The sequence below is a fragment of the Colius striatus genome, chromosome 4 (genome assembly GCF_028858725.1).
Source record: "Colius striatus isolate bColStr4 chromosome 4, bColStr4.1.hap1, whole genome shotgun sequence".
NCBI lineage: Eukaryota > Metazoa > Chordata > Aves > Coliiformes > Coliidae > Colius > Colius striatus.
This window is the reverse complement of record NC_084762.1, coordinates 5,770,098-5,782,568: the sequence shown is the minus strand read 5'-3', so window position 1 is coordinate 5,782,568 and position 12,471 is coordinate 5,770,098. Positions and strand designations below refer to the sequence as shown.

Sequence of the window (12,471 nt, the reverse complement as noted above, 5' to 3'; positions counted from 1 at the left end):
AGCCTTGGCTGTTCACTGTGAAGGAGGTGGTTCTCATCTTGTTCACCTTGCAGCCACAACACAGAGCTGCCTCCCCATCCCCACCTTGGTCTGGGCCTTGGCCTTGCTTGGCCTGTCCCAGCAGGAGTGTCCCTGTGGTGTAAAATTAGCACCTGTTAGTTATCCAGCACTGTAAATGTGCAGGGCACTGAAGGGACAATTGGAAACAGGGCAAGGCTTGGCTTTGAATCACTCTCAGAAGAAGAGTAACAGGATTTTAGTCACTTATTAGTTTAGGTTATGACAAACTTGAACTCAGTCAGCAATTTACATGCTGGATACCCCAAACAGGTCACAAGTCAGTGGGGCATCTTTACATGCAGTTAAAAAGCCCAGCTGTAAGCCTCTATCAGCTGTTTTGTCTCTAAAAGAGCCTGAGCAGTCAGCAGTGTTTTACTCAAGCAGTGGGGAGCTCAGCCCCCTGCAGAATCACACCACTTGTCACTTCATCTTCTCAAAGTTACACATTCTGGCTGGAGAACCTGAGCCTCGAGCAAGGAGTTAAATTAAAACTGACAGGTAAGGTGAGATGGCTGTAGCAGGGAATAAAGTCATGAGAGTAATTGTTTTTGCAATGAATGTGTCAAGCTGATCCCATTTAATGTGGTATGGAATCTGTGTAGCCTGTTTCATTACTTTCGTGTCATTTATGTGTTGGTTCATTTTTACCTCCTTCCATGAGGAACGTGGATCAGAGCTGGGCATTTCTGAAAGGTAGTTATTAAGTTTCCTTCATGGGAGAAAAGAAATACAGCAAGCAGGAACAGAGACCACAAGCAGTATTGTTCAGTTAGAGCCAATTTGCTTTCGTTGACCCTTCTGAGATTGCACAGGTTGTGTTCGAATGCTGCAACTGTACTGTGGTCACTCAGCAATTCACAGCCTCCACTAAGCTGGGGTTTGGCACTAAGTATACTAACTGTAGGGTGGAATTTGTGCCACAGAGGCAGAAACAGCAACTGGCTGCAGCTTAACTGTCTTTTTCTGTATCCCAAAAAATAGTTCTGTCTTTCTATTCACCCTTCATTGACTCGTGAGAGACTCTGCTGAGAGCATCTCAGCACACCTTCCCCACCTGCTGGGAGCCCCGGTTGCTCTGCCTTCACCTTTCTTTTCTGAGAAAGGGTTAGTTTGGGGTCATAACTCCAGGAGAGATGTCAGAGCTGCAAGTTCCCCAGCAGTTCCTGCTGACTTGGTGATGCAGCTCTCTGCCAAGTGTGCCAGCTGTTGTGACACCCCGAGTAATCCAGGCACGGTCTGTTCACAGGCAAAACAGTCTCAACTCGGGGATGTTTTTCACTTGCTTTCATTTATTGCCACCTAACAGAAACTTCACATCACTGTTGGGTAATTAAACAAACATGTTAGTAAATACTTTTCCCCTCTCCCCCATTTTCCAGACTGCACTTAAGCCAGACGCCTCTCCTCCCCCCTCCATGTCTCACCTGCCGTTGCTTTCACCACAGGTCACCCTCAGTCTGTCCCAATTCCTTCAGTGAGGAGAGGGGCAGGGGGGTTGGAAGGAGATGAGCTTGAGGTCCCTTCCAGCCCACACCATTCTGCGATTCTGTATTGGTTCTCTCTCCAGATGCACGTCTCCTGTCGCAGTGGCCGCTGCTGCTGCTCCTTAAATACACTTGAGCAGAAGTCTCACGTGTTCCCTTAACTGGCTGAAGTTTTGGTGGCTCATACCATTTTGAGAGCCACCTCTGTGACTGGCATGAAGCAGATGTTGGCCTTCTCCCACACAGGTCACACTGGTGGCCCTTGCTGCCCAAACTCCACCATATATGCCCAACACAGAGCTGCTGTGTGTAACAGTCAGGTGCTTGTGTAAATTAACCAGCTGCTCCTTCATTAATAAATTGGGTGCACAGGGTGCTTGGGTGCAAATGATTTGGGTGTGCATGCAAACATTGGGCACTCATGCATTCCTTTATTCAATGCTCGTGCACAAACTAATTTGGCCCTCACACAAGGCTGCAGCAAGCCCAGCAAGGCATGGCCTGCCAGGCCCAGACCCAGCGCCATCACAGCCCTAATGGACATCAGTTCTAAGCTGCACCCTTTCTCCCTTGGACCAGCACACTTCCTAAAATGTTACTGCTCCATCCTGAGCACCATGTGAACATCACATTTTGGTTATATACCCATCACAGACCCCAGTCCTGGGCCAGGCTAAGAGTGGTTATAGGGCAACAAAATTCCACCCACTGGAATTCCCTCACTGGAAACCAGGTGACAGGGCTCATCAGCACCCTGGGCAATGTTTTACCTGTTACACACTCTCACCTCTTTCCCCTAAGGACTGGAGTATTGGAGTTAACGTTAACACAGCCTGAATAAATACTCACCACCAACTTCAGCCCTGGGGACAAGCCTACGGAGGTTAATGCTCCAACAATCTTGAACACTTGTTAGAAATGTCACTTTGTTTCTGCAGAACACAAGAAAACCCCCAAAACTTGCACATATACCCATTACAGACTCTACTCCTCACCCCTATGGACACCTATCAGGGGTGACATTATTATAATCTAAACACTTGCTACAAATCTGGGGACTTGTCCCTTCAAAATGAACCTAGGGGCAGTTCAAGTTACTCTGTAGCTTAGCTCATGGCTCTAGATTTCTGTCCCACTTGCATCTTGTACTCCTCCTCTTCCTTCTGCAACACCCGTTACTCCCAGCATGTGGGGTGGGAGCATGGAGAATTTTGAGCCCCCCTTTTGACACTTTTTCCCCAAGTATGAACATAAAACTGGACTTACCACTCTGTGGAGTTAATATCCGACCTCTCTCCCAGCACACTTCCCCCAGGACAGGATCTGGAGGTTAATCCTTGATCAACAGAACATCCCACCAGCTCATCAGGCTGGGCCTAGAGGAGCAGTAGGCACTGTCCAGCTTTTGTAGGTTTGGGGCTCCAAAGCCAAAAGTGGAATCCCAGAAGCTGCAGGTTCCCACGTGCACTGCAGGAGCATCTCCCAGGAGCCATGCCTGTGTGGTCCCTCAGGTGTGTGTCCATGCTCTCAGAGCAGTGTTCCCATCTCTGCAGGGCTGTTACATTGCTGTACCTGGGGCTGCCTTTGCTGTCACCAAAGTAAGGTTAAGAAAGAGTTGGTTATTCATCAGATGTAGGGAATCCTGGTTCCTTACTCACATGGCATATGAACAGTTCTCCTAAACTGACTCCCAAGGGCTTTGAGCTCACCTTTAAACTAACAGAATGAAATACAGCCAGGCTCCCACTGAAGTACCTCCACAGAGCCCATTGTTGCTGTTAACGATTTGCAAATGGAGCCTCCAAACAGGCCCTTTCTTTCTTACACTGTCCCCTAGACAACTTAAGTGAGAAGTAAACAAATGTCTACAACAATGAGTCACACCTGACCCATCCCTGGAAGTGTTCAAGGGCGGGTTGGATGGGCCTTGGAGCAACCTGCTCTAGTGTAAAGTGTCCCTGTCCATGGCAGGGGTGGGGGTGGACTAGATGGTCTTTGAGGTCCCTTCCAATCCACACCATTCTGTGATTTGCCAGGATTTATGCCTCCACTTTTTATGAGGGGATAGCAATCCCCTCATAATCCCAAGGCCTCCCTCTCCAAAGGAGCTGGTGTGCTGTGCAGACCAAGCTTGCTCTAAAGCCCAGTGAGATCAGCTGGTGACTAAGGAGCTCCTCAGCAGGAGGAACTACTGAGCACGAGGCATGGAGAGCGCTGCAAGGGAAGGAGTCAGAGTTACTTGCCTGGATTCTTCCATCGTGTAACTCCAGCTGTGCTTTTGAGAACCCTGCAGCCTGTTAACTTCCAATAAGCTTGGAAGCTTCCCTTGCTTGTGGGCAGGTGGTGGAGGGGAGGAAGGGGCAGATGTGTAACTACAGTCATAGGATACTGGGGCTTCTGCAAAGTTTGTCTGCTTCTCGTGCCCAGTATTACAAGTAGTGACAGGAGTGAGGCCTCATCTGGAGTCCTGTGTCCAGATCTGGGCTCCCCAGCTCAAGAGAGACAGGGAACTGCTGGAGAGAGGCCAGCACAGGGCTACCAAGATGATGGAACACGTGTGTGAGGAGGAGAGGCAGCTGGACCTGGGGCTGTTCAGCCTGGAGATAAAATTCACACTTACAAGTATCTAAAGGGTGGGTGTCAGGAGAATGGGGTGACACTTCTGTAGTGTCCAGTGACCGGACAAGGGGTAACAGGCACAAGCTGGAACACAAATAGTTCCACTTAAACAAACACAAGGAGAAACTCCTTTGGTGTTGAGGTGAGGGAGCCTTGTCCCAGGCTGCCCACGGTATGGAGGCTCCTTCTCAGGTTTCCAAACCCACCTGGACACCTTCCTGTGCCCCCTGCTCAAGGGGAACCGGCTTTAGCAGGGGCTGGGGCTGGAATAAGCTCTAGAGGTCCCTTCCAACCCCTACCATTCTGGGATTCAGTGCTTGAGGGCACCAAGCAGCAACAGCCAAGCCAGCAGTAAAGCCAGGGGAACGTTTCTAAACTGCAGCACAGAGTATTGAGCTCTACATTGCTCCAGTAAACACTGTTCTGAGTTGCACCTGCCATAAATAATCACCCATCTCTTTCCCAGGGCTTCAGAGGGCAGAACTGTGGAGGTCCCATACAGAGGAGACGTGGAACTCACCATCCTGGACATCCTTGGGGGGCTGCGCTCCACCTGCACCTACGTGGGAGCTGCCAAGCTCAAGGAACTGAGCAGGAGAACGACGTTTATCCGGGTCACCCAGCAGCACAGCCAGGTCTTCTCTTAGCCCAGGACTGGGGGGCTGGAGAGAGAGAGAGAGGGGTGGGATGGGGAGAGAGAGGAGCAGGAAGGGTCACTGATTTGTTTTGCTTTCTCTTCCATGTGTTAGTGGCAAACTCTCCTCTCTCTCTGGGGACAGCAGTGCCACGGGCCCTGGAGAGGCAGGTCGCCCTGTTAATGCAGTGCCATTGGTTCCAAATGCCACAGCCTCATCTTTCATTCTTGTGCCTACTTGACTTTTTGAATCAACATTTCTCCACCCATTTTTTTATATCCCCTCTGACAAATTGCTGCTGCAGCCCCAGTTAACAAGGAACTGGCCTGCCCAGACATGGCTGTTCAGCCTGCACTCGTACGCACAGTCCCTTCTGTAAGGCTGGCCTGCCTGGCCTGACCTCCAGCAGCTGCAGCCTGTGAGGGGAAAAGATGCAAGGAATTGGGTGGAGAAATCTCAGATTCTCTTATTTTTTTTTGTTCTGGCCAAAAAAAAAAGGATGTTTGTGTCACAGCTGCCAGCCTGCAGCACGTCAGAGGTGGATGGTGGATGGTGAGGCCTGGCTACTGGCCACTTCTTACTGTGATGACAAAAATGCCAGCTCTCTTCCCCTCTCAGCCACAGGGCTGGTCCTGCTGTTCCTAACTCTCCCTGTTCAATGGACTTGCCTCTTGAGAGAAGCTGGCACTGAATGTAGCAACCCCCTGCCCCTATCTCTGGAGCTCATTCAGGAGAAAACCTCTCAGAGCTTGCCTGCTTTCCTTGTGCATGCAGTTATTGAATTACCTGGGCTCCTGCTTTTTACCTGCTCTCTGTCAATAGAGTTCCAAGAAACCCAGCAACAGTTACCCCCCAGCACCAAGGAGGGAGTTCCTCTGCAGCCCTCCCTGTTCCCTTACCTGCTTTAGCAAAGATTCAGTAACGCTGTGCTGTGTGTTGGCTGTGGGCAGGGAGCAAATCCACTTGTGGTTATTTGTTGGCACTCCTTTGCAGCCCTCCAGGCTGTGGGAAGCAGGAGAGAGCTTAAAGCAGAGCAGCTGAGATGGCCTTCAAGCTTTTGCTCCAGAAGCAGTGCTGAACCTTTTAAGACTCTAATAAAGTGTAATGGCCTGCTAATGAATTGATAAATCACAAGGAAACTTCTTGGGAAATACAGATTGCTACCACATGCCTTGTTAAGGTGGCTCCTTAGGAGAAACCATGTAAAAGTGAGCTTTTGGCCACTTACTTCCAAGCACTGCTGAGATGGCAACACAGCTGATGGGGCTTCAGTGCTGCAGCCTTAACTGTCCCCTCCTGCACACACCTGTGGAAAGAGGCAGGCTGCCTTTGAAAAGACAAGGAGAGAGCTGTAGGAAGAGGAATAGCAAAAAGAAACTTGACAATTAAACTCATAGGCTGGACTGCCGAAAAAGGCCAGCACAAGGAGAGGTTCAGTTCACCATGCTGAGGAGCACAGGTAAGCCACAAGCTGACCCCTGGTGATTTTGAAGTGTGTTGTGCACATTGGAGAAAGCACAGAACATCTTCCAAATAGGCTGGTGTTTGCAATGCCTTCCATGTAACAGGCAGGACATCATTCTTAGTCGTGGCATGATGCCTTCCTCTGCTTTGGAGGTGGAGAAAGGCCTTAACAGCAGCACAACTGATGCTTGTGGTGACTGTTTGTCCCACTCACATCCCCTAAAGGGACCTGACCCTGGGAGAGGAGCAAACAGAGCACCTGACTTCTGTTCCCTCTAGCCTGAAAGCCTCTCACTAAGATGTCAGGCTTCCACTCCACAGCCTCCCACCCTGGGTCACGTACAGGTGGTGTTAGTGCTCCAGGTCAGTATGGCTGTGGGAGGTCACCCTCCTGCTCTGTGGGTGAGCTGAAGGGCAGAGGCAAGGCAGCAGACACACATAAACTCACACCCACACTCCCTCTCAGGGCCCAGGCCTGGCCCAGCTGTGCTTCCTCACTGGTGCCTTCCCTCGTGAGCAATGCGGCGGCGGCTGCGCTCTTGCATTTCTACTTTGGTTTTAGCTACATTTCTAAATGGACTTTAACAAATACATAGACATATAAATATAGATATGAAATATAGATTTGTAAGCATTTTTTTACAAAGGTCACACACACACCAACCAGAGCACCTGCCTGACACATCCTCGGAATACTTTCTTTTCCAAAGGGCAGGTGCTGGGGGTAAGGGATCGGGGGGGCTGCCTCTCCAGAGATGGGGCAAACCTGACAGCCAGCCTGGCCTGGAGCCTCTTGCACTCCTACATCTAGCTCTGACTGAGCAGGCACTCCCAGGAAAGGATTCAGACAGGCTGAGCTCAAGTTGTCCCCCAGATTCTCCAGGCTGTGAATGACATTGATGCCAGTAGTTAGTTACTGATGAAGCTTTGACTTAGGCTGTTTGGTTTTCTAACAGCAGCTCTTGCCATTGTTTTGACAAGCAGTGTATTTTCCTTCTGTTTCATTTTCTTCTCTCTCTGAAATGAGCAAGAGAGAGAAGTGGACTGCAGGAAGGCTGAGCTGGTGGCACAGCTGCAGCTCACCCAAAGCTATTGGGCTTTGTTGAGGGAGAGCCCTCAGCAGTGTCAGCACTCACCATTCCCACTCTCAGGCGGCACCCTCGGGGCTGTGCTCATCTCCACATGTCCCAGGGCCTGTGCTGGGCTCGCTGCTCCTCTGTGGGGCCTGTCCAGAGGAACGCTGAGGGTGTGATGAGCTGTGCTGTTGGCTTAATTCCCGCCTGCTTCCCCAGGCAGGCAGCTGTTGAGCCCCCAAGGGCAATGCTGAGGTTGGGCCTGCTATAATAGAGTTAACAGAGCAAAGGCTGACAAGCAGGGATGCTGAAAAGGCCAATGGTACATCACTGAAGCACCCCCTGCTCAGCCTGTCCATCCATAGCTTCTTGGGGCCACCCTGTAAAGAGGAAGAGCTGCAAGCAGGGGCAAGAGGAGCCTCTGCTTCCATTTTGGGTGAGCTTTTCCCTTACAAAGCGTGCCTTCAGCTAGTCAGTAGCAGGCAGAAGGATGGGGGTGAGCAAGAAACGCAGCAGCTATGAGCCAAGCCCAGTGTGCTGGGACAGGAGCTGGTGTTTTTCAGTCAGGGACACGATGAGTTTGAAGCCTTTTCTGACCCCAGCACTTCCTGTTCACACCAGTTGAGCTCCAGTGCGTCAAACAGCCCCGCTGCTGCTTTCTGCCAGGGTACGTGCAGCGTCTGTCCCTCGCCACCTCCCACCCGGGAGTGCTGCTGTTAACAGCCATTTCATACCAAAACTTCTTTGTTGGAGCCAGGAGGGCTTTTTGGGTTTGTTTTTTTTCCCGTGCCAGGTTTGGCCTTGCTTGTGTTGGAAGTTAAACCCAAACCCCCAACGCCAAGGCCCTTCCTTCCCTGCGGGGTGGGAGCTGCCCGGCGACGGAGGGGCTGCCGCGTGTGGCGCTGGCACAGCCCCTGAGCGCAGTGTGGACCACTCACCACAGCCTCTGCTTCGCTCCTGCTCGCTCAGGTGGCTCAGCCAGCCCTCCTCACCATTCACTTGAGACAATGTTCACTGGTTGAAGTTTCCCTTCCTAAGTCAGAGTCCCAGACTCCTCGGTGTTGCCCGCGGTAACCGTGAAGCCGCCTCTTCGGGGAGCTCTGGATGTTTTCCTGCCCTTCAGAAGCTGTAAGTGGCAAAGGTTTTGTTATGCAATAAAGAGCTTCACTCTGATGGTCTGGAGGGGGTTTTGTGGCCGCGGGTTGTTGAGGGGAAATGAGACCGAGGCGAGTTTGCTTCCTGAGGCGAGCTCCCTCCGGACAAAGCCGAGCCAGGCGTTTGCAATTGGCACTGTTATTTTATTAGTACGAGTATACTGAAACAATAAACTTGTACTGGTATACAGACAATTTCTTTTAAAACAATTTTGTTCAAATTTTGAATCAAACATTGTTTTATTATAATAATGAAATAATTTCTACCTAGAAAACCTGCAAGCACCATCAAAGAAAGGGACCATAAAATTCAATAAACAGACGCGAGTGTATCCTACAAATAGACACACCACCATTAGAAAATAGAATATGAATTCTTCCTTTTTTTTGTTTTAATATTTGTTTTAAAAAAGCTAGTGCAAGTACAATATTTTACACTGGAATTACAGAGAGTATGCACGCATATGGAAAAAAGTTCTCCTGTCACAATAAAAGCTCTTAACTATGTCTGTATGCACTTAAAATCTTCTCCTCTTTTCAATAAGGTGCAAAACGTTATTCCCTCCCTATTTCTCCTTTGTACTGGCCATGTCAGCTCCATTTCTCCCCAACACAAAGCTGCGGTATCCCTTTTACCTACGCTAGGAACGACGCTGGAAGTGTGATTTGCAACAACCCCCGTTAGTAATACCGGAGCAGTAACGTAAAAAAGGAACAAAACCCAAAATAAAACCAACTGGGAAAAAAAAAACCATCCCCCAAAACCCCTGAAAAACTGCTGCTGTAGAATGGTGAACCCTTCCTTCCTTCCCCTGGCACGGCCAAGCGCCGGGAGCGGTGACATAGCTAGTACAAAACGATTTTCAGTAGTTGACCCGAACTGAAAAAGGTTGGGAAATCCCCTTCCCCCCCTCCCCCCCCGTTTCTGTAACACTGCCAGAACAACAGTGTTCAACGCGTTAATATATTATTCCAACAAAAAAAAAAAAGAGCAAATCCATACATTAGTGAGTTTCAACATGAGCTGACTGTCGTGCAGAGTCGTATCTATGCCTGACCAGGTTAGTAACTCGGCCAAGAGGCCGGCGCGGTGCCCAGGCTCCTGCACGGCCTGAGCCAGCCGCGGCCGTCCCTCCCGGCCCCATTTTGCCCTCAGCGACACAGATCCAAACCCGCCTGCCTCGGACAGGAGTTCTGCAGAGCGTGTTCAAGAGGGAAGAGCGTGTGGGTGCTGGGCTTTATAAAGCAAAAGGCCAGGGCGAGGATCCCTGCGGAAGGGGCGGCAGAGCAGTGCCGCGGGCAGGCGGACACGAGGATCCGGGCCCCGAGGTTTGTGCTCGTCAGCAATCCCCGTGGCGACGGCAACTTCAACGAGAGCCCCAGCGCTCGCTGCAAACAACACTTCCAATGCACACCTACCGCGTGACGAGGGAAAAGGGCACCGGAGCTTCGGCCCTCGAACAGAAACAAACAGAAAAGAAACGGCCTTGGATGAAGTCTCCAATAAAATCCTCAGTGGAAGACTTGAGTCCTTTCAGCTAACGACAAGAAAAAAACAAACAACCCCTACAGGAACCTTAGAGACTGTTACTGTATAAATACTACCTGTTGGCTGAATGCACTTCATTGTAACACAACTGGGGCTGGTTTTCCCAGCGCCCCCGGGAGGGGGCACCTGGCCAGGGCGAGTCTGTCTGCCCCGTGGGCCTAAGGGAGCTGGAGTCTGGGTTCCCTCCGGGGACTGAGACTTCACCCGCTCGGCCCCGCCGCCGGCTCCCAGCTGCCCAGCTCAATCTTTGGACAAGGAAAAGGACCCTCTCTCCTCAGAAACCTCCCCAGGATCCTCTCCCTTTTGGCTTCTGCAAAACATCGGCCGAGACCATCACTGGACACGTGCTCAGCGTGAGCCGCCGCTCCCGGGGCGCCGGCAGGGCCGGGGTCCCTCGCCAGAAGCACTTCTTGCTCGGGGTTATACTCTTTGGGTTTCGTCTGGAACAGGAAGTGCTGAAAAACCATGGAACAGCATCCCAGAGAGAGGCAAAACACACCCCAGGACCGACAGGCTTCTGCCCAGGCCTCTCCCTCCCCTCGGCCTTGTCCCGGGGCTGCCGGGGGCTCCCTCAGCGCAGGCGGGAGAGAATTAAAGCCAAAGGGCAGCCGCACAGCCAGAGCCTGGTTTTTGCAGAGCAGCCACCCTTCTGAAGTACCCGGTAGCTGCTGCTCCGAGGTGTGTTTTCAGCACAGGAATAAACAGTGTGAAGCATGACTCCATGCCCCAGAAACGGGACCCATGTAATACGAACAGAAAATTAAGCACAGTTGTTCTTTTAAGAGCCTTTTTAAAGTAATAGTTCTTCCTGGCCAAAGCCAATACAAATCAGATCATCTAGACATGACATCTGTTTTTTTTCTCTATGTACAAAAAAAAAACCCCCCCACGTAACTTTCAAACCTTTCTCTGCTTTTTTTTTTGTATTTAAAAATGTTTTTTTTCCTTTTTTTTTTACAAACAAGGTATGAAACTCACTGTTCAAACAGAGCCGTCTCTTTTTTTTGTTCAAACACTGAATCATTCCAACATTCACGTTTCTTTTGTGCAATTTTTTTGTGTTTTTTTTTAAAACATTACCTGTACTCCTCAATGTGAGTGCTTCGAAACGACAACGAAAGAAAAAAAAGCTTCTTCTCTTCTTTAACAAACTTCTCAAATTAAGGTTTTACATCAAAAAAATATTCCCACAAGGTAATAGTGCTACAAGAAAAAAGATCCTATCAGTAAAGGTAACACATCTGAAGCGAGGTCGTCTATGTAAAAGAAATTGAACTCTGGAGTAGAGGTGTGCAATGTGTTTGGAATTTCCCTGCGGACACGGAGCAAAAGCTGTCCCCGGGGACAGGGAATCGCGTGGACACGGAGGCAGAGGCCTGAAACAAATCACCCCCACCCCCTCACGCGTGTTTCTGTGCAGACAGACGCTTCTGCCTATCAAACAACAAATCCTCCTTTTGCTGTGGTGGGGGGGAAGTGGATAAACCAGAGGAAAGGGAATTCCTGCCTGCGCTCTGGCAGCGTGCTCGCTCCCCTTGCTCTTCACGTCAGCCCCGTGCAGAGCCCCGAGCGGACTCTGCCACTGCCTGTGACGATGGAGAGGGAAGGAATGGAAATTACTTTGCCATTTGTGGAGTTCCCGGGACGGCAAAAGTGTTTTAATGGGCCAAATCTCCCTCCAGCCCACCGCAGGGCTTCTGCCCTGGTGAACCTGGACCATGCCCGAGCTTCTCCAGACGGGATCTAGTCCCGACTGAGCCAAGCTTCCATTCGACAGAGACTTACTCAGGTGCTTCACAGCGAGCTCCCGCAGCACAGCCCGGACCTCCCGTGAGCATGTGTGTAAGTGTCTGTAGAGCTGGGTCCCGGGGTCAGGCAGAGCACTGAGCCAAGAAACAACACTATTAGTGTTTAGAAAAGGTCGAGGATTCGCTCCCCTTGACACAGGCTCTTTTTGTTGTGTTATTTTAGCAGTTGCAAGCACTAACAGAACTTCACCCTTTCCTTTTTTTACTATTGGCAACACACTTTAGAGCAAAATAAATCTCTGCAGAGAGTCAATTTTCACGAGAACCAACAGCTACAGTTCGTGCTGAGCCTGCTGCTTCTGGATTGCAATCTAAGTGAGACCTACAAAGTATTAAACCATGAGGTGCAGGAAATCCCAAACTTGTCTGTAACATTGTACATCCCTACTCCGGAGCAGTAAAAGTGCTGCTTCTGGTCACATCAGTGTACCACACATATGCCAGCCCCATCCCTGAGTAAAAGGTGTGAAAGGTTTCTACATGTTCCTTGATTTAAGGGAAACGAAGAGTAGTGATGTCAGTTCCTCATGCCGAGGAAATGACGGGAACGATGGGTGGAACGAAGCGACAGCGGGACGAAGGAATTAAAGGAATAAAAAGAAAAGGAACGTCTGTGTGTCTCTGT

The 12,471-nt window shown here is 50.3% G+C and overlaps 1 protein-coding gene across 3 annotated transcripts in view; it reads left to right on the top strand.

Moving 5' to 3' along the window:
• The window catches only part of GMPR (guanosine monophosphate reductase), a 47,754-nt gene extending 39,245 nt beyond the window's left edge, over nucleotides 1-8,509 (top strand). For 2 of the 3 annotated variants that reach the window (XM_061994574.1, XM_061994573.1), the window contains exon 9: nucleotides 4,630-8,509. In XM_061994574.1, coding sequence (XP_061850558.1) covers nucleotides 4,630-4,810 — 181 coding nt within the window. In that variant the 3' untranslated portion in view covers nucleotides 4,811-8,509. The remainder of the gene's footprint in view (nucleotides 1-4,629) is intronic. The other variant, XR_009818586.1, reaches the window with a different exon arrangement.
• The last annotated feature ends 3,962 nt before the right edge of the window (nucleotides 8,510-12,471 follow it).